Source organism: Geotrypetes seraphini, chromosome 13 (genome assembly GCF_902459505.1).
Source record: "Geotrypetes seraphini chromosome 13, aGeoSer1.1, whole genome shotgun sequence".
In the NCBI taxonomy this organism is placed as follows: Eukaryota; Metazoa; Chordata; class Amphibia; order Gymnophiona; family Dermophiidae; genus Geotrypetes; species Geotrypetes seraphini.
The window spans coordinates 39169576-39191167 of NC_047096.1; the positions used below are offsets into that span (position 1 = coordinate 39169576).

At 43.1% G+C, this 21592-nt stretch overlaps 1 protein-coding gene across 1 annotated transcript in view; it reads left to right on the forward strand.

Moving 5' to 3' along the window:
* The first annotated feature begins 13196 nt into the window (after positions 1–13196).
* Positions 13197–21592, forward strand: part of LOC117347065 (galactosylgalactosylxylosylprotein 3-beta-glucuronosyltransferase 1-like) — an 82813-nt gene continuing 74417 nt past the window's right edge. Inside the window, exons 1-2 of the mRNA XM_033917399.1 lie at positions 13197–13312; positions 13424–13584. Of these exons, the coding sequence (XP_033773290.1) occupies positions 13473–13584 (112 nt within the window). The 5' untranslated portion in view covers positions 13197–13312; positions 13424–13472. The remainder of the gene's footprint in view (positions 13313–13423; positions 13585–21592) is intronic.

The window sequence follows — 21592 nt, forward strand, 5'->3', positions numbered from 1 at the left end:
CAGAAGCATCTCTCCTTCTTCTCCCTATCCAGTAGCAGCTGTCCCTTTTTTCCTAGCCCAGCAGCTTCCCAGATTCCTTTCCTTCCTCCCCTCCCAGAAGCATCTCTCCTTCTTCTCCCTATCCAGTAGCAGCTGTCCCTTTTTTTCCTTGCCCAGCAGCTTCCCAGATTCCTTTCCCTCCTCCCCTCCCAGAAGCATCTCTCCTTCTTCTTCTCCCTCTCCAGTAGCAGCTGTCCCTTTTTTTTCCTGGCCCAGCAGCTTCCCAGATTCCTTTCCCTCCTCCCCTCCTAGAAGCATCTCTCCTTCTCCCTTTCCAGTAGCAGCTGTCCCTTTTTTCCCCTGCCCAGCAGCTTCCCAGACTGATAGTGGTTTTCTCCCCTCCCAGCAGCTCTTCTTACTTCCCAGTGCAGCGATTCACGAAGGCAGCCTCGGGTCCTTTGTTGGGTCGCGCCGCCTCTGAGGAAAGAGGAAGTTGCATCATCAGAGGCAGCCGCGACTCAGCAAAAGCCCCGAGGCTGCCTTCGTGAATCGCTGCGCTGGGAAGTAAAGGAGAGCTGCAGAGAGGGGAGAAAGCCACTGTTGGAGGCTCCCCAAGATCTCTCCGGCCCAGCGCACGCTTCCGATGCTGATCTTGCCGGTCCTGCGCGGACCGGCAGGAAGTTCAAATGAGTTAATCTTGCTGGTCCTGCGCGGACCGGCAAAAATTTCCTGCGGACCGATACCGGTCCGCGGACCGGCGGTTGAAGAACTGTGGGCTATAAGACTAGTAAATAAATAATAATAAAAAAATTCTCGCTTGGCTGGTTTAGCAAGCTTACCGCTCAAACATCTACAAACAACACGGAACATAACAGTCAAGTTTCTATCAATGGCCAAGAAGTAGGATCATACGTCTCCTTTCCTAACTGAATAACATTGGCTCCTTATCTATATATATAAAATCGGAGGTATGTATGTGTGTATGTATGCATGTATGTGTGTGTGTGTGTATGTGCCGCGATCACGCAAAAACGGCTTGACCGATTTGAACGAAACTTGGTATGCAGATCCCTCACTACCTGGGATGATATGTTCTGGGGGTCTCGCGGCCCACCTGCACACGTGGGCGGAGCTACAAACATAAATTCAGATTTCACCCATTCATGTCAATGGAAAAAATGTAAAAAGCTGCCATTCTCACAGTAATTAAAAAACGGCTTGACCGATTTGAACGAAACTTGGTATGTAGATCCCTCACTACCTGGGGTGATATGTTCTGGGGGTCTCGCGGCCCACCTGCACACATGGGCGGAGCTACAAACAGAAAATCAGATTTCACCCATTCATGTCAATGGAAAAAATATAAAAAGCTGCCTTTCTCCCTGTAATTCAAAAACGGCTTGACCGATTTGAACGAAACTTGGTATGCAGATCCCTCACTACCTGGGGTGATATGTTCTGGGGGTCTCGCGTCCCACCTGCACACGTGGGCGGAGCAACAAACAGAAAATCAGATTTCACCCATTCATGTCAATGGAAAAAATGTAAAAAGCTGCCATTCTCACAGTAATTCAAAAACGGCTTGACCGATTTGAACGAAACTTGGTATGCAGATCCCTCACTACCTGGGGTGATATGTTCTGGGGATCTCGCGGCCCACCTGCACACATGGGCGGAGCTACAAACAGTAAATCAGATTTCACCCATTCATGTCAATGGAAAAAAATGTAAAAAGCTGCCATTCTCACAGTAATTCAAAAACGGCTTGACCGATTTGAACGAAACTTGGTATGCAGATCCCTCACTACCTGGGGTGATATGTTCTGGGGGTCTCGCGGCCCACCTGCACACGTGGGCGGAGCTACAAACAGAAAATCTGATTTCACCCATTCATGTCAATGGAAAAAATGTAAAAAGCTGCCATTCTCACAGTAATTCAAAAACGGCTTGACCGATTTGAACGAAACTTGGTATGCAGATCCCTCACTACCTGGGGTGATATGTTCTGGGGGTCTCGTGGCCCACAACTCTATGTTGCTTGCTCAAGGGTGGGTTCACCCAAGAATTTATATGTTCTTGCTCCAGGAGGTGAAACTAAAAATGTTGTTTATAATCACGTTTTGCGTTAGTTGTATTGTATTCATTTTGTCAAATATTTCACATTATAATTTGAATATTGTACTTTTTATTAAGCTGTAAAAAAATAATTTCATTCACCACTATAAAGTATCTTTATTTGAATCCATTTACAGTGTTATTGCTATAATTAAATACCCGTGCAATGCCGGGGCATCAGCTAGTATCTTATAAAATTCAGCTTAAAATCCTTTTACAAACACATTGTGCCATTCATTTTACTTAATCTCACCCATTATTACATAAGTCTGTTCCCATCCACTAAGGTCGTTTCAACACTCCTGCTGCAGTGAGGTTTGAGTGCACTTGTCAATCAATCATTTTTTGTTTGTTTGTATTTTTGACACCCATACTCTGGAATAGATTATTGTCGGACAATAGATGACCAATCATGTCAAATTTGAGACCTTATTCATTAGGCGCTCTCATTTTATCTCTTTGATGGATGTTAGGCCTTGTTGTTTCAGGTCTTCCATCCTATCTAAATAAGTTTTCTGATATTTGGTTTGTTACTCCTGTTTTATACTGACCGGTGGCTGGTTAACTCGCCACATAAAGTTGGAACAGTTGTTTCACTGTCCTAACTTTGGGCTTCTTTTACAAAGCCGCAGTAGCGATTCCCGTGTAGCAAATGCGACGCAGCCCATTCAATTCCTATGGGCTGAGTCGCATTTGCGGTGTCTGGACTCACTACCACAGCTTTGTAAAAGGGGCCCTTTATGCGGTTACCCCTAGTCAGTTAGGGGCTGGATGCTTAGCAGGGATATTCAGCAGCACTGCGTATCTCCAGGTAGCCCCACACAAATGGTAATTGCTTTGAATATCTACTCCTTGGTTTTTAAGGGTTTTGGGGGGCCCCCGCAGGGGGAAGTGAGGCACTGGGGGAGGGGGGTATAGGGAGAGGAAATGTGTGATCATCCAAAATTTCTGTTGGCCCACACAACAATTGCCTTCTGGCTACACCACTGGTTGACAATAGAAAAGAGATACTATCTCAGCTCTTTTTGGTGGGTCCCTTTTCGACTCTCCACTTCTATTTCTTTCTATAATCACTCTTCACATAAAAATCTTTTTCTTTTTCATATAGTGTCCGATATTTCTGACAATATGCCTCGTAATTCCTAAACTTTCCATGTGATAACAGAAAGACAACGGCAGTAATTCAGCCAGCGATCAATTTATCATTTTCCTGAAGAAGGTAATAGCATGTGAAAAGCAGATCTAGCATTTTGTGAAAAGTAATTAATTTGGAGTGCGTTTAGTGATCTTTTACTTTGGTTCAGGAGTTTAGAGCCCTGGTGTTTCAAGCACACTGTTCCTGTGTAGCTTGAATGTATAGGCTATCATTGTTCCCCATGTATTTGCTTTTTGTCTTGAGATGTTTGTATAGCTGCCCTGTGTATACAGTACTGTATAATCTATCCTGTTGGATACCTGTCTGTTCAGGAAGAAATACATTTGTTTCTTTTCTTCCAGGGTTGTACTGCATGTAGAGTCTTGCACCTTAAGTTTTGATTGTATATAGTAATAATAATAATAATAATAACCAGTTTATATACCGCAAGGCCATAAAGTTCTATGGGGTTTACAATAGTTTAAAAAACCAATAAAAGAAGTTGAATAGAACTAAAAAAAAAGTTAAAAGCCAATAATTAGAGACACTAAAATGATCAAAATAGTGCATAATAAAATTTTTATGAATTAGCTGCCTAAATACTTCAAAAACATATGTTTTTCGATATCTCCTAAATTCCCTATAAGTGTCAGTAAGCAAAAACAATTGTTCTAAAACCTTACCCCATAACGCTGCTTGATATGAAAAAAAATTTTGATGATGTTTTTTAAGTTTACATCTTCTAACAGGCGCAAAAACAAAATTCAGATGTGAGTTTCTCTTATGTCTGTTGGTTACAAAAGAGAAAAGCTCAATAATATATTTGGGAGCTATACCCAGTACTTTTAGTTTTTGATCCCATATTTGCATAGGTGTTATCTGTGTTCTGGTAGGACTGAATATTGAGAAGCATACAGTGTGCTTTGTGTAGTTTGTGTGGCTAACCATTATGTATTGTTAATTCGATTATATTGTGTATTTGAAAAATGAATGGAAAAAATAGAGTTACAATTAGTAATGTTATGGGGGTGGGGTCTGGCCAACATCTTAGTCCAGTGTTCTCCAACTTCCGGTCCGCGGACTGGTGCTAGTACACAAAATAATTATTTTATTTCTGCTGGTCCATAGGTGTCAAAAGGTTGAAGAACACTGCTCTAGAACATTTGCCAGAGCCTTAAGGTTTAACTTTAGAGAGTGCCCTCTCGTTCTCTCTTCCTTGGAGACGGTGAACAACCTGTCTTTACTAAGTCTATTCCCGTCATTATCTTGAATGTTTCGATCATGTCCCCCCTCAGTCTCCTCTCCAGAACTTCCTCTCTGACATCAGAATTGATGTCAGGGGAGGGCTGGTAGGCCCAATGCTTCTGTTGTCTTGTTTACAGAGTCGGAAAGCAGGGAGAGCTCATAACTCAATGGCGGTGGCTTTGGGCCTGTTCCCCAATGGCGGTGGCTTTGGGAAAGGTGACAGGGAGAAAGAAAGGGGGCAGGCAATGAGACAAAAAGAAAGAAGGAAAACAGAAAAAAGGGAGGACAGGGAGACAAAAAGAAAGACAGAAGGAATGAAAGAAAGAAGGGGGGCAGGGAGAAAGAAAGAAAGGGAAGGGACAGGGAGAGGAAGAAAAAGTTGTGGGAGGGAATGAGGTCTGGAGGAGAGGAACCATACAGGAGGCTAAAAGAATGGAAGAAATATTAGAGGCACAGTCAGAAGAAGAAAGTTCAATTTAGTGATCAAAATATGTCCATTTTCAGAATTTATATCTGCTGTCTATATTTTCCACTATGGTGCCCTTTTACTAAACCACAATACCGTTTTTTTAGCGTAGATCATTTTGGGATTCCAGAATCTTGCTATTCTTTATGATTATGAATGAAATGTTGCTACTCTTTGGGTTTAGGGGTCTATGAGTCTCCCATATGCTATTGCCCCACACTTCGGGATGAGCATCACTTCCCTCATAATTATATCACACTGAGAATATAAGAATAGCCTTACTGGCTCTTTTTCACAGTGGCCAATACAGATCACTAGTACCTGGCAAAATCCAAAATATTAGCAATATTGTATGCTATCAATCCCAGGGCAAACGGTGGCTTCCCCCATGTCTGTCTTAATAACAGACTATGAACTTACCTCCAGGAAATTGTACAAACCTGTTCAACTGTTAACTGCTCTTACTACAACCTCTGGCAACATGCTTCAGAGCTTAACTATTCTCTGAGTGAAAAAATATTTCCTCCTATTGGTTTTAAAAGTATTTCCCTGTAACTTCATTCAGTGTCCCCTAGTCTTTGTAATTTTGATGGAATTAAAAATTGATCCACTTGTACCCGTTCTACACCACTCAGGATCCTAACTGCTGCTTTCAACCACAATTTCCAAAGCACTGTTGTAGGGCTTATAACCACGCCCAGCCCTGTCAGGAGAAAAATCACATGACAGGACAGCTAAACATGGCCCAGCCAATCTGGCAACTCCACTTTCAGATCACCTGTCACGTGATTTTTTTTTTTTTTTTTTCCTGACAGGGCTGGACATGGTTTTAAGCCCCACAACAGTGCTTTGGAAGTTGTTGTTGAAAGCAGCAGTTAAGATTTGCAAACTGTAAGTAGTTAAATGAGTTTTTGTTCTTTTTCAACTTGCAGCAGGTGAGCATTTTCATTTCCCTTTTGGGTTTGTGTTTTGTGTTATAGCAAGGGTGCCCAAAAAGTTTATCACGATCGACTAGTAGATCGTGAAGGCAATGCAAGTTGATCGTAGAGCCCTTGATAGACTCGCGTTGCTTTCGCGTTCTCCCTGCTTCCGGACACTGTAAACAGGACAGCAAAAGCCACTGGCCCACCAGCCTCCCCGTTCCCCCCCTCCCTCCCTCCCCGGTCATCAATTCTGACATCAGAGAGGAAGTTCCAGGCCAGCCAATCGCTGCCTGGCTGGTCCGTAACTGCCTCTCCAATGTCAGAATTGATGTCAGGGGGAAGGCTGGTGGGCCCGGTGCTTCTGTTGTCATGTTTACGGCGTCGGGAAGCAGGGAGAGCGCATAACTTGTCAGCGGTGGCTTGGGGGCCTGTTCCCCGATGGCAATGGCTTGGATGGGCAGGGAGAAAGAAAGACAAAGAAAGAAAGGGGGCAGGCAATGAGACAGAAAGAAAGGGGGCAGGCAGGGAGACAGAAAGGGAGGACAGGGAGACAGAAAGAAAGAAGGGGGCAGGATGAAAGAATGAAAGGGGAGGGGGCAGGGAGAGAGGAAGAAAAAGTTGTTGGAGGGAATGAGGTCTGGAGGAGAGGAAGCATACAGGAGGCTAAAAGAAGGGAAGAAATATTAGATACATAGTCAGAAGAAGAAAGTGCATGCAGAGGCTCATGAAATCACCAGACAATGGTAGGAAAAATGATTTTATGTTCAATTTAGTGATCAAAATGTGTCCGTTTTCAGAATTTATATCTGCTGTCTATATTTTGCACTATGGTCCCCTTTTACTAAACTGCAATAGCGTTTGTTAGCGCAGTGAGCCTATGAGTCCATTCAGCACAGCTCCCTACGCTATCATTGTTTTGTAAAAAGGGAGGTGGTATATTTGTCTATTTTTGTATAATTGTTACTGAGGTGTCATTGCATAAAGTCATCTTCTTTGACCTCTTTGAATAAACCCCAAAATATAAATGATAATTAACATTTTCTCTGCTTACATATGGGATTCCAGAATTTTGCTATTCTTTATGATTATGAATGAAATGTTGCTACTCTTTGGGTTTTTGCCAGGTACTAGTGACCTGGATTGGCCACCATGAAAATAGACTACTAAGCTTGATGGACCATTGGTCTGACCCTGTAAGGCTATTCTTATGTTCTTATGGACAGTAATCCAACAAAAACATCCTCAGATGGTAATCTAACTGGTATAAGGAGAACAATCTACTGGGAAGGAAGAACCACTCATCTCTCCTTCCCTGGAGCACCAGAGACTGAAGCCTCTCACCTGCTCCCTGAGCAATAACAGCTCATGGGTCTATCAGTCCACCATATGCTATTGCCCCGCACTTGGGGAAGAGCAGCACTTCCCTCATAATTATATCACACTAAGAATATAAGAATAGCCTTACTGGCTCAGACCAATGGTCTATCTTATCCCGTAGCCCGTATTCACAGTAGCCAGTACAGATCACTAGTACCTGGCAAAATCCTAATATTAGCAACATTGCATGCTATCAATCCCAGGGCAAGCGATGGCTTCCCCCATGTCTGTCTTAATAACAGACTATGAACTTTCCTCCAGGAATTGTAGAAATCTTTCCTAAAATTAGCTACATTAACTGCTCATACTACAACCTCTGACAACATGCTTCAGAGCTTAACTATTCTCTGAGTGAAAAAATATTTCCTCCTATTGGTTTTAAAAGTATTTCCCTGTAACTCCATTCAGTGTCTCCTAGTCTTTGTAATTTTGATGAAATAAAAAAATTGACCACTTGTACCCGTTCTACACCACTCAGGATTTTGAAGTACGCAGATCCTAACTGCTGCTTTCAACCACAACTGCCAAAGTACTGTTGTAGGGCTTATAACCACAGTGACACTGAAAATCTAGGCAAACTGTATTAGCACCATCCAATTTGGGCTGGGTGGTCCAGGGCTAGGAGTTAAAAGCATAGGAACTTAAGCATTGCCATATTGGGTCAGACCAAAGATCCATCAAGCCAGTTTCCTGTTTCCAAGGATCCTGGAAGAGTAAAAACCAGTTTGATGCTGCTTATTCCAGGTGTATGCAGCGGATTTTCCCAAGTTCATCATAAAAATGGTTTATGGACTTTTCTTTTAGGAGCGAGTCAATAGTTTTTTAAACCCTGCAATGCTAACTGCTTTTACCACAACAAATTCTCGAGTTTAAGTATACACTGAGTGAAGAAATATTTTCTATGATTTGTTTTAAATGTATGATTTAGTACAAGGAGCCGCTGAAAAGTTCTCAGCCCAACCAAGAAGAGAATGATATGGAGCTATGAAGCTTACAAGTTAGTCCATACACTTCTTGACACTTTTTGTTTCAATGATATGAACAAAATGAAGAGTGTCAAGAAACGTGTGGAATAACTCATAAGTTTCATGGTTCCACATTATTCTCTTCTTAGTTAGGTTGAGAACTTTTCAGCTGCCCCTTTTAGCTTCATTGCATGCCCCCTAGTCCTTGTAATTTTGAAAAGAGTAAACAATGACCAGATAACTATCTGGTTAACTTAAAACAGCATAAAGACTGTCCTAATTTAACTGAGTAGTTATCCAGGAATCGCCGTTGTATACTGGCTGTACTTGGGTAACTCTTGACTCGGGTAACTCTTGACGTGACTGTCTAGATATTCAACGCTGTTCCCAAATAGGTGCTGGCACTGAATATCCAGGAATAATTCAGTCATTGCTGGCCAATGTTTAACAAAACACTGAGTGCCACTGGCTGAATATTACCCCCATAGATAGATACCAGTGGATAAACCTGGTTACCTTATTAGGCTTGCTTTGCTGAAGTAGGCTCTGAAAAATCTATGGCTGTTTCTTGCTATTCTGCATGCTATTTTAGATTCTTTAATTTGTCATTTTTCAACTTGCATTTTGCATTACTTTTTATTCTCTTATTTTTATTAAAATTTGTAATCATGATGACTCATGCGAGTAAAGGTATATTATTTATTTTCCCCCACTGCATTTCCTTATGACTCTGGACAATGGAGGGTTAACTAGAGTCACAAGGAGCTGCAGTGGGAAAAATAAATAAATAATGTTCCTGCAATTGCACAATTAATCGTGCTTAAAATTTTAATCGAAATGCAGCCCTACTTTGTATACTGTATAGGCCTTCTAACACTATCACATCACGACCAGTGGTACGATGTATAATCAAGTCCAGTTCAGTGTTGTTGAATCTGCGTACATTTGTCTGTTGTGCTGTGTTTGTTTCTGTGCTTCAATTATCAATCTCTCACCTTTAAGTTTACACTTCATCCATTCCAATATCATGTTTTGATCTACTTTTGCTTTCTAAGTACTTTCTTATATTTCCCACATATTTATGCATTTGACCCATATTTTAAATTGTTCGCTTATCTAATTATTTTAGAGTGTCTTCTCTTGGTTTGCAAATTGTCCCCACATGTGCTGGTGAACTTTCCTGTGTGGTTTAGCAGTTGTTGTAGTGAATCAGTCACAAAGTGCTTCCTTAATCAGACAGAGAAATTGTTTCCACTGTGACTCTTAAAGTCACTTCCTAAGTGGCAAGCATCCTCAGGCAGGTGCAAAATCCTGTTGAAATAAGTTCAGTCCAGGCCTGAAAGTGTGGTTCCACTATTACCAACTTTTTTAAGACATACAAAATTAGGGTTACTGGAACCAGAGTCAATACCACAGGTGAGCGCAATGCAGCTGGAAACCAACAAAATGAGGGAGACAGATGCAAGACATATTCACCGTTGTATTAAGTGCTACAGGTTTGATTAAAAGAAATTCTCAAGCGTACTTTGATAGGTTGCCTATATATATACCAGTATACCTCCTGAGATTTCTGGCGTGCCGCAACACACTGTCAAGGAGGAGAGTCGTCCATGCTGGCTGTCTGCCTACAGGATGTGCCTCTCGTGGCGAGAGGCATGTCCTGTAGGAAGTCTGTTGGTGCAGCTGACTCTCCTCCTGGCTGGCATCTCTCCTCTTCTCCCCACACCTCCTGAATCCTTGTAATGGTGGGGTCGCAGCCAGATAGGCCTCCGCACATGCGCGGACATTGACGCAATGACATCAAGCATGCGCGTGATGTCACTGCATCAACTTCCAGGTGCCTTCTGGCCTGGGCACTGGATTTAGAGTGCCGCCGGCTGGAAAAGTTTGTGAGACACTGGTCTATATTTTCCATATCTTCTCACATCCTATGCGGTCTATAACGATGTTTTATTGCATATTGTGTTGACATTGTATATAGCATGCTATACAATCACTTGCAGTTTGCAATAATATACTGCAATGTTAGAAAGAGAAGTGTGCATCTTGCCGGCTGCTGCCGCTCCTGCTTTAGAGGGCGAGTGAGGAGTGTCAGTCGGGTCGGGAAGTGCTTCTGTCCGGCTTCCCCCTGGCCTCCCGGCATCAATTTACCTAATTTCAGCAGCTGGATAAGATCGCCAGTGCTAGCGATTTTTGCAAGCTGCCATCGGGTCTTCCGAGCTGCCTTCTCTCTGCCACGGTCCAGGCTGCTGAAATTAGGTAAATTGATGCCAGGAGGCCAGGGGGAACACGCAGGTATTCCGGGGGGGGGGGGGGGAGTGGAGGGGTGTGCAGTCCTTTGGGGGGAAGGAGGTTGTACAGGCCTTCAGTGGGAACAGGCAGGCCTTAGGTGCAGGCCTTCAGGGGGTCAGGCAGGCCTTGGGTGCAAGCCTTCAGGGGGGACAGGCAGGCCTTCAGAGGTGGGATGTAGGCCTTCTGGGGTGGGGGACAAACCTTTAGGGGAATGGGCCCTGGTGTAGAAGTACACGGAGGGAGGGAAGGGGGTTCAAAGAGACGTGCATATTATGGACTTTGGGGTGAAGAAATAATGGGTCTAAAAATAGAGGAGAGGGAGAGAAATGATGGGCAATGGGATTTAAGGAGGGAAGGAACAGAAAGGGAGAGAAGTTAGACACAAGGGATGGTGTGGAGGGGGGATAGAGATACTGGATAGGAGGGTAGGTGGGAAAAAAAAGGGAGAGACGGTAGACCCTGGGCGGGTGGGGAAGGAGGGAGAGATGCTGGATGAAAGGGTAGTTGAGAAAAGGTGGGTCTGTAGATGGAGACTAAAAAAAGGAAAGATGCCAGACCTCCGGGGGAGGGAAGGGAAACGGAAGGGGAAGACAGAGATGGCAGATGGATGGCTAGCACGGAGAAAGAAGGAGACTCTGCCAAGCAAATTATCAGAAGACAACCAGAGCCTGGGAGCAACAAGATTTGAATAATGACCTGACAACAAAAGGTAGAAAAAATAATTTTATTTTCTGTTTTGTGATTACAATATGTCAGATTTGAAATGTGGATCCTGCCAGAGCTGGTGTTAGACCACAAATGTGAGCTAGGATTTAACAGAGAGAGGAAAAGTATTTTTTGTTTGTTTACACCACAGCGCCAGTGTGGTTAGGAGAAGGCAAAGGGGGTGAAGAGGTTATAAAATAAACCCACCAGGATGTTTTAAAAAAACACCCAATTGGGCAGGAAAATCAAATCGAAAAATCAATGCAATAGGCTGAATTGAATCAATTTTTTTTTTTCCTTGAATCGGGTAGCACTACTAAATACCCAGAAGAAGCACAAGTGAGGAAAAGCAAGCCTTATCAGGGTGTGCCCCGCTACACAAAGGGGAGTGAAAGGAGAGTGGAGAGGAGAGAGAAACCAAACCCGGGCAGCAGGCTTGCCAGAAGGACTGGGAGGAAAGCTCCAGCCTTCAGGAAAAAGCAGACATAGATTTGTTGGATGCTGATGAGAGTAATGGGGAGTCCTCATTAGAACAACTTCAGCCCATGGAAGTCACTCCTGAGTGGGCAACTAATCCCCAGAAAGGGGTTGGAGAGAAAGTAGCCATGGAGGTACTGATAGCCAAGCAAAAAGGTTGGAAACTGTAAATGTTTTTCTTTCAACTTAAAAAATGAACTGTTTGTGAAGACTTGCTGTGGCAGTTACCTAGAGTGGGGGATGGGATGGGATTGAAGCACCGATATCTCTGCAATAGGGGCTGAGGTTCCAGCTGGGTGCTTAGTGCTAGCTCCATTTGCTTCAACCTGCTTCCTTATCTGATAAAGCCATTATCTGATAAAGCCTTATCTGATAAAGCCTTATCTGATAAAGCCATTAGTGCCCTGCACAAACCTAAGAAAGACTCAAGCCTGAAGCTGTTTGTTTTGTTTGCTTTGAATGCCAGTCCCTTCTGGAAAGAGAGAGGGTTGTAAAACCTTGCTTTCAGCAGAGAGGAAAGCTGTTCCAGTTTGCTCTAGAGACAAGGGTTTCCCCCCCCCCCCCCAAACTCTCTTAAATATGATGTTGTGTAGCACTGCATATTCCTATCAAGCTGCAAGTTAAGTTTGCTCAGTTCTTTGACTAAAAATCTTAGTAAACATTGTGCTGAACGTCAGTGATTGTTTCATAACAAAAAGCATATATGAAATGATATAACGTTCTGTTTATTCTCCATGTGATGATTGGGCTGTGAGGTGGTTTTCCCTGGGGTTAGCCCCAGTTTTCCCCTCCTTGATTCTGAGCAAGTTTTTGTGAACTGTGTTATATCATCCATATTACTCTTTGAACAGGTCTAGAGAGTGATTTTTTCTTTTCAAATAATACTAGCAGCTGAGAACCTGGGGAACTAGATTTAGATTTGTATTGAACTAGATTAAGTTCCCATTGCAACTCCGAGCAAGTTTCTTAACCCTACATTACCCCAGGTTAGGGTTCCCAGACATCCAAATTTTCCCGGATAAGTTATCTATTTAGAGAACATGCCGGGCATCTGGATGGCTTTTCAAAATCCGGCACTCTGGCTGAGTTTTGAAAAGTTTCCATGTTGGGACCGTGTTGGGAGACCATCTGCACAAGCATGGATGCAACACGGTGCTTTTAGTCATTATTAATATGTATTGTTATACTCATATGGTTTATTAATCTTGTTATACCGCTCGTTCATTTTACAGAATATAATAAAAGTAAAATAAACAAATATAAAAAAGAACTCCATTATTAGATAGTACAGACCTAGCCCATATAAACAACAAACATACTAAGGAACATTCACTCTTACAAAAAGCATTCACTCCTAAGTAAAACCATACAAATACCATTGAGCTTCATAACTCCACCAGACTGCTTATCTTTGTGCTTTCTTCATGTCTTGCATTTCATAACGTAAGAGAAGAAAGAGTACTGAAGTGGCAAGAAAAAAGTTTAATGTCTCCATGTACTTATTCATTGCTATTTCTCTTCTTTTTAGTGCAGGATTCTCACCAGCTGCAGGCTCATCTCTAAGTTCATGTAAAATTCTCCTTCATCCTGTGCAGCTGTTGCACTACAAAATCTGCTTCTGTTATAAGCTCTGGTAAGATGTAAATGGTGTAAATGTGCTGCTGTGTGGTGTGAGCTCTGTCTTTCCTGTTTTCTTCCTGCTCACTGCTCCATATTATCCATGTGCTTTTCTGTTCTATTTTAGGGTTCTGCTTTCAGGTCTTGAGGAGCGTTGGGTTCAGCCTGCCCTGGAGATGTTGAATAGAAGAGACATGCTCGCTATCGTGTTTATCATTCTGCCTTGGACTTTACTCTTCATTGTCTGGCACCAGAATACCATTGCCCCTCTGCTTCCAGTACACAAGGGTGAGAACCTGATAGTTCTACTCCCTACCATCTAATTGCCATCCTAGTCCAACACCATTACCGAAAAATACTTCTGTTTTCTGCTAATCACAGTGCAAAAGAGTGATAAACTGACAAATCCACTTCTCATTATCTTACCACAGCATCTATGCACCATATTCCATTGCCCTGCTGATAACTATACAAGGCTGAGGAATCAACCAGTTCTCTATGGACTAATTTCTCATGACGACGACGTCATTTCCAATAAAATCATACAACACGTCTTCCCCCTAATCTATCATAATAAAACCCTTAGCACGCATGCGTACTTCAAACTCTGTGATCCCTGCCTCTGTGATCCGTGCTTCCGTGTCACACATGTGCAGTAGAAGGAGCCAGCGGCAGTTTCCCCATTGCCCTCCCTCGGCGACCCTGACTCCTACTGCGCATGCGGAGGCATCTTAAGCATGAAAGCATGGAGGCGGCGACTCATCCCTCCCGCCCTCACTCCGTCTAACAGGACCAAGGAGAGCACAAAAATAACAGAAGGAGGCATACTGATGCTCAGTATCCAGACTGTGGTTGTTCAGGCTGGGGAGGAGGCAAAAGGAGTGATTTAAGGGTAGATGGGAGAAGGGGGCTGGAGCTGAAGCATCTCAGCGCACGAGAACGAAAGACAGACAAACAGAAAGACAGCGGGCAGGGAGAGAGAGAAAGAAAGACAGACAGGGGGCCCGGGAGAGAGACAGAAAGAAAGAAAAACAGAATGGGGGCCAGGGAGAGAGACAGACAGAAAGACAAACAGACAGGGGGCCAGGGAGAGAGAAAGACTAACAGACAGGGGGGCCAGAGAGAGATACAGACAGACAGGGGGCCAGGGAGAGATACAGACAGACAGAAATAAAGACAGACAGACATGGGGCCAGGGAGACAGACAGACAGAAAGAAAGACAGGGGGCCAGGGAGAGAGACATACAGAAAGACAGACATGCGTGCTTAGGGTTTCATGTTCCCTGCCACCGTGCTGTGTGCCTCTGTGCCGAATTCCATTTCAGGTGCATGGGATGGCTTGCGACAGCGGTGGCTGTTTGACTGCTGTTCTGCCGGGTTTGACTGCTGCGCTGCCCTGACGCCTCTTCTCACCCCCGGACCAGAAAATGCAGCAGCTGCGGGGCATTTGCTAGGCCAGCCCAGTTTGGTAATGCAAAGTGGGCCGGCCTAGCAAAAGCCCCGAGGCTGCCCAGGCTAGCAGATGCTGGACAGGGGGATCAGGTAAGAGGTGCTGCTGGATAGGGGGGAGGTAAAAGGAAGGGAGTAGGCCTACTGCTGGACAAGGGGAGCAGGGAAGAGGTGCTGCTGGACAGGGAGGAGGTAAAAGGAAGGGAGAAGGGCTGCTGTTGGACACGAGGGAGGTAAAAGGGAGGGAGAAGGTCTACTGCTGGACAGGGGGAGCAGGGAAGAGATGGTGGTGGACAGCCGAGGAAAGAGAGAGATAGAAAGAAAGACAGACACACACATCTATTCTAGCACCCGTTAATGTAACGGGCTTAAAGACTAGTTCGATATATTGTGCTTTGAGTTGCATGCGCAAATTTGGGCTGTATCTAATTCGCACACATAATTGAATAACAAACCAATTAGCGTGGATAATTGGCTTAACATGCAATTAATAGCATTAATTGGATTGAATTTAAATTTGTCTGTAAATTTAACCATGGGATCCATGTCTAAATTTTACACATGGTTCCATAAAGGGAGTGTGGGAATGGGAGGGTTAAAAGCAGATCAGGGGCACTCCTCATATTTACGTGTGTAATCTAATATAATAAAATGGTAGGCCGCGCATGTGCACTAAAAAAAATGTGTTCCCTGATCCGTCGCGAAAACACGATTGCGCATGCGCGGGTTTTACGTCACCACTTGCTCGCGGCGGCTTTCAAATAAAAATAGTATGTTGGCCATCTCTTACACCCAGTGCTGCCTGGCGAAGTTCCTCATTATGCCACTGCTAGCAGTGTACAAGGCTGAGACACCAACTGGAATCATTTCCCATCATACAAAGAGAACCTTTCCTGTCTCCACACAGGTCATGCTGTACCAGGGTATCTAACACATACTAATCTATTCCTTACCAGCATCTACCTTACTACAATCCCAAATCTTAGGAGTAGAAATTGATAACCATCAATCCATAAAGAGCAATGTACAATCAATAATAAAGCAATCTTTCCTTGTGATGAGAAAGCTAAGATATATCGGAAAATAATTTGAAACAGAGGCTTTCTGAATTTCAGTGCAATCTCTAATCCTATCTCGACTAGACTACTGTAGACACAGTCCAGGGGAGGGTCTACATATCAGTCCTAGGAATTTAAGTGTTAATAGACAGATTCTAGTGGAGAAGAAGCAGAAGAAGGGATATAGAGTATTGTGTTCAGTTTTGGAGACTGTATCTGGTGAAGAACATAAGAAGACTTGGAAGCAGTCCAGAGGAGGGCGACGAAAATGATAGGAGGTTTGTGCCAGAAGACGTATGAGGAGAGACTGGAAGCCCTGAATATGAATGCCCTAGAAGAAAGGAGGGACAGGGGAGATATGATTTAGACGTTCAAATACTTGAAAGGTATTAACGTAGAACAAAATCTTTTCCAGAGAAAAGAAAATGGTAAGACCAGAGGACATATTTTGAGGTTGAGGGGTGGTAGATCCAAGAGCAATGTTAGGAAATTCTACTTTACCGAGAGAGTGGTGGATGCCTGGAATGCGCTCCCGAGAGAGGTGGTGGAGAGGAAAACGGTGACAGAGTTCAAAGAAGCATGGGATGAACACAGTGGATCTAGAATCAGAAAATAATAGTAAATATTGAAGAACTAAGGCCAGTACTGGGCAGATTTGCACGGTCTGTGTCTGTATACGGCCGTTTGGGGGGATGGGCTTGGAAGGGCTTCAATGGCTGGGATGATGTAGATGGGCTGGAGTGAGCTTTGACGGAGATTTCAGTAGTTGGAACCCAAGCACAGTACCGGGTAGAGCTTTAGATTCTTACCCAGAAATAGTTAAGAAGAAAAAAATTTTAAAAATTAAAATTGAATCAGATTGGGCAGACTGGATGGACCATTCGGGTCTTTATCTGCCGTCATCTGCTATGTTACTATGTATATTCAGTTATCCCAATTATAAATAATGTGGGCATTTTTCAGTATAAAATGTATTGTTTGAATCAAAGAGATGGTGATAGATTCAGCTGTCATATAGAACAGTGGGATTAATTTCCTTCAGATACACACAAAAATAACAAGTTAGCTTTAATTGCCCAAGCCTGTGATCCTCTTCTCTTACTAATGGTATCAAAAATGTAAATGTCTTCCTGATCCTCAATTCCTCTCCCTCTGCCTCCATTAGCAACCGTTATTAAAAAAAAAAAAAAAAAAAACAACAAATGAGGGAGAGAATCTCCCTCATAAGCCTCCTTTTTTAAAAAAAATCTTTATTCATTTTAAAACCAGCACAAAGTGCAACATATTATCAATCAATTAACACAATAGACAGCACTCAATTCCTTCAAATGATACAATAAATACATAACCCCCTCCCCATCCCCACCCACCCTTCCTAAAAATGTAAAAGCACTTGGGGCTCCTTTTACTAAGCTGCGTTAGGGCTTTAACACGTGAAACAGCGCATTCTACATTGCCGCGCGTGCTACACCTTAATGCCAGCATTGAGCTGGCGTTAGTTTTTCCGCGCAGTGTGCAGTAATTTCCTGCGTGCACTAAAAACGCTAGCGCACCTTAGTAAAAGGATCCTTTAATATAATGGAAATGATCAAGATAGACAATCTTGCAATCAAATAATAAATTAATTACATATCCCCCCCCCACCCACCCATCCTGGATGTGCAGAATCAAAGGGCAAAATTGATAATCAATTCTTACAAAATTTTGTTAATGGCTCCCAAATTTCCTTGAACTTCTTATAATGTTCCAAATGCATTGAACTCATATGTTCAAACTTATAAGTTTGGCACAATGTTTACCACCAAAAACTATAGTTTAACCTGTCCCAATTTTTCCAATTCTTTATAATAAGCTGTTTGGCAACTCCTGTCATGATGAGAAATAATTTATTGTTATGTGAAGTTATTGGACTCTTGGGCATTAATAACATACCAAACAGCACTGCATCATATGTCAATGCCAATGGAACTTCCAAATGGATTGCCAAAATTTAAGTATCAGTGGACAAAAGAAGAGCAGATGATCCAATGTCCCTATATCCAGATAATGCCAGCATCTATTAGTCTTAAAACTATCTACCCTTTGCAACCGAACAGGGGTCCAGAAAATTCTATATAACAAAAATAACCAGGTTTGTCTCAGAGGCTGATGCTGTACGTCTCATCCTCCAAGTCCAAATCCGTGGCCATTGAGTAGTAGAAATTTGCTGCTTTGTCTCAATGCTCCAAATGTCTCTTAGACTAGTTTTTGGTTTTTTATTCAGATGCTCAGATATTAATTTATACCACTTGGCTGCCTGATGCCCTAGCAAATCTGTCTGGAAACACAGGCCCGGCAAGCTATACTGACTTTTTAAATTGCGCCAATCAGGGAACCCATTCTGAATGGCCTGCTTCAACTGCAACCACTTAAATGCTCGAGACTTTGAAATACCAAATGATTGTTGCAGTCGTGAAAAGTCAAGCATCTTCCCGTCATTCAATGTGTGTATGACTATCTGCAGCCAGTGCTTCCAGAGGATCATAGACTCGCTAATTTGAATCTTGGAGTTTAACCATAAGGACTGACATGTGGATTGATGAGTTGGAATAGGTATTATGTTATTAATAAATTTTAATGTCTGCCATGTAGATAATAAAATTCTATTGTCCTTATAAATCCTTGGTAACTTGAAACTTGAAAATGTGACACAATTGCAATGTGGACAGGAGTTGCCATTCTAAGTAAAGCCAATCAGGGAGATGTTCCATGAGCTTAGGAAGGATCCAATACATACCCTGATGCATTATAAAAGCTTGATATCTATAAAAATTGGGAAAATTTATCCCACTCTCCACAATTGGTTTTTCTAAGGATACTAAAGCAATTTGAGCAGTTTTACCCAGCCAAATAAATTTCCCGAGAATACCATTCAATTTTTTATATAAGGATCCCTGAAAATAAATTGGAACCATGCTCATTTGATAACAAACTACAGGCAAAATCATCATTTCTACAGTTTGGATTCTCCCCCACCAAGAAAGATGTAATGGGTTCCAATGCTCACACATTTCTCTGACTTTCAGCAATAAAGATTTTTCATTTACTGTCACTGTTTCTTCCAATGTTTTCTGAATCAGGGGATCAGAGGAGAAGGGTAGCAGGAGCAGAAGGCAGGAGAGAGCAAGGGGAGCGGCGAGAGCTCCACCCACCCCGTCATCTACCAGAGCTCCCCCTTAAAAGGGGATGGGCCAACGGCGCTCAGCTGTTCGGCATGCGTCGAAGGCGAGCGTTAAAGGCGCTCAACTTAGCGAAAATGTCTTTGCGAAGGGCCATAAGGAGGGACGAGTTACTGCATAGAAGATCAAAGGGCAACCACAGCAGACACAGAGAACACACAAGCAAACAGAGCAGAAGGCAACCGCAGCAGACACAGAGGACACAGAAACAGAGCAGAGGGCAACCGCAGCAGACACAGAGGAGACACAAGCAAACAGAGCAGAGGGCAACTGCAGCAGACACAGAAGACACAGAAACAGAGCAGAGGGCAACCGCAGCAGACACAGAGGAGACACAAGCAAACAGAGCAGAAGGCAACTGCAGCAGACACAGAAGACACAGAAACAGAGCAGAGGGCAACCGCAGCAGACACAGAGGAGACACAAGCAAACAGAGCAGAGGGCAACTGCAGCAGACACAGAGGACACTCAAGAAACAACCAAAAGCAGGGAGAAACCACTTCAGACAGCAGACCGACAAGCGGACAGCAATGGAAGCAGCAAACAGAAGCAGGATGTTGAGCAACCCAGTTTTCTGCACCGTTTGCCATATGTACGACTACCTCCCCTCTGGGAATCGGTCTTATGTATGCACTCGATGCGAGGAACTGAAGGACCTGTAACTATTAGCACTTCGAGCAGTGGAGGAGGAGGACAGAGAGGCAGAAATCTTCAAGATTGAGGAAGAAGTCCGGAAGTTAGAGAGGTTGATTGAGGAAACATACAGGGAGGCTGTGGAAAATCACAAGCAACAGTAGAACTGCCAAGATATATAAGAAGAAATGCAATTCTGGACTTAATTCTAAATGGACTATGAGGACCAGCGCAAGATGTAGAAGTAGAGGGAACGCTGGGAACCAGTGATCACAATATGATCCGCTTCGACCTGGACGCATGGGTGAAACATCAATCCAGAACAACGGCCATGGCACTGAACTTCCGAAAAGGGGATTACGAAGGGATGAGACTCACGATGGGAAAGAAGATTAAGAAGAGGATAAGCAATGTAAAAACACTAGAGGAAGCTTGTTCCCTTTTTAAGGACACGGTCACCGAGGCACAAAATCTATATATACCACGTATCAACAAAGGATCCAAGAGGAAAAAGAACAAGGAACTGGCATGGCTCACTGTAGCAGTGAAGGAAGTGATCAGAGACTAGAAGATTTCATTTAAGGAATGAAAAAGGTCAAAAACAGATGAAAACTGGAAAAAGCACAAACAACATCAAAGCAAGTGCCATAAGGCGGTAAGAGGAGCCAAAAGAGACTAAGGAAAAAATAGCCAGAGGCAAAAAACTTCAAGCTGTTCTTTCAATATATTAAGAGGAAGCGATAGGGCCGTTGGATGATCATGAAATAAAGGGAGTGCTAAAGGAGGACAAAGCTATTGCTGACAAACTGAACACAATTTTTGCATCTGTATTTACAGAACATAAGAACATAAGAAACGCCTTCACCAGATCAGACCAAGGTCCATCCAGTCCGGCGATCCGTACACGTGGAGGCCCATTTAGGTGCTCCTTTTTGGAGACCCGGATTTCCCGTATCCCTCAATATGATCTGCAAGAAGGTTTGCATCCAACTTGCGTTTGAAACCCAGCACTGTATTTTCTGCCACCACCTCCTCCGGGAGAGCATTCCAAGCGCCCACCACTCTTTGTGTGAAACAGAACTTCCTGACATTTGTCCTGAACCTGCTGCCATTCAGTTTTAGGCTATGACCTCTTATGTCTCTTATGTCAGTTTCCCGTCTTCGTTTCCCGTGTATAGTCTGTCAGCTTCCGGTATGTTGTGTATATCCTCTTCTGGATATACACAACATACCGGAAGCTGACAGACTATACACGGGAAACGAAGACGGGAAACTGACATAAGAGATGAAAAAGAACTCAGTCATTTTAAAAATAAACTAAAAACCTTTCTTTTTAACGATGCCTTTAGTCTTTAAAATAAACATAATTTATGCAGTGTAGCCAAGTCATCCTTCCTTATGTTTTTCCCTGAATGGTTCTCTCCTCTTTTTTCTGAAACATTAACGATGTAACTTTTCCCCTTTATCCTCTCGTATTTCTGTTATGTTTGTTTATGAGTCTGTTTTTTATCTTTTTTTACTTAATATTATTTGTTTGTTTTTTAATATGTTTATTATAACTCGTAATTCGCTTAGTAAATTATGGATAAGCGATTCATCAAATTAATAAATAAACTTGAAAAAACTTGAGGGTTGACGGTCAGTTAGAAGAGGTATGCAGGCAGATTGATAGGCTTAAAAATGATAAATCACCGGGACTGGATGGCATCCATCCGAGGGTAATCAAGAAACTATAGCTGAACTGCTTCAACTGATAGCCAATCTGTAGATCAAATGGGGAAGGATTCCGGAAGACTGGAAAGTGGCAATCTTCAAGAAAGGTTCGAGAGAAGATCCGGGAAACTACAGACCGGTGAGTCTGACTTCAGTACCGGGAAAGATGGTAGAGGCACTGATAAAGGACCGCATCATTGATCACCTTCACGGACGCAATATGAG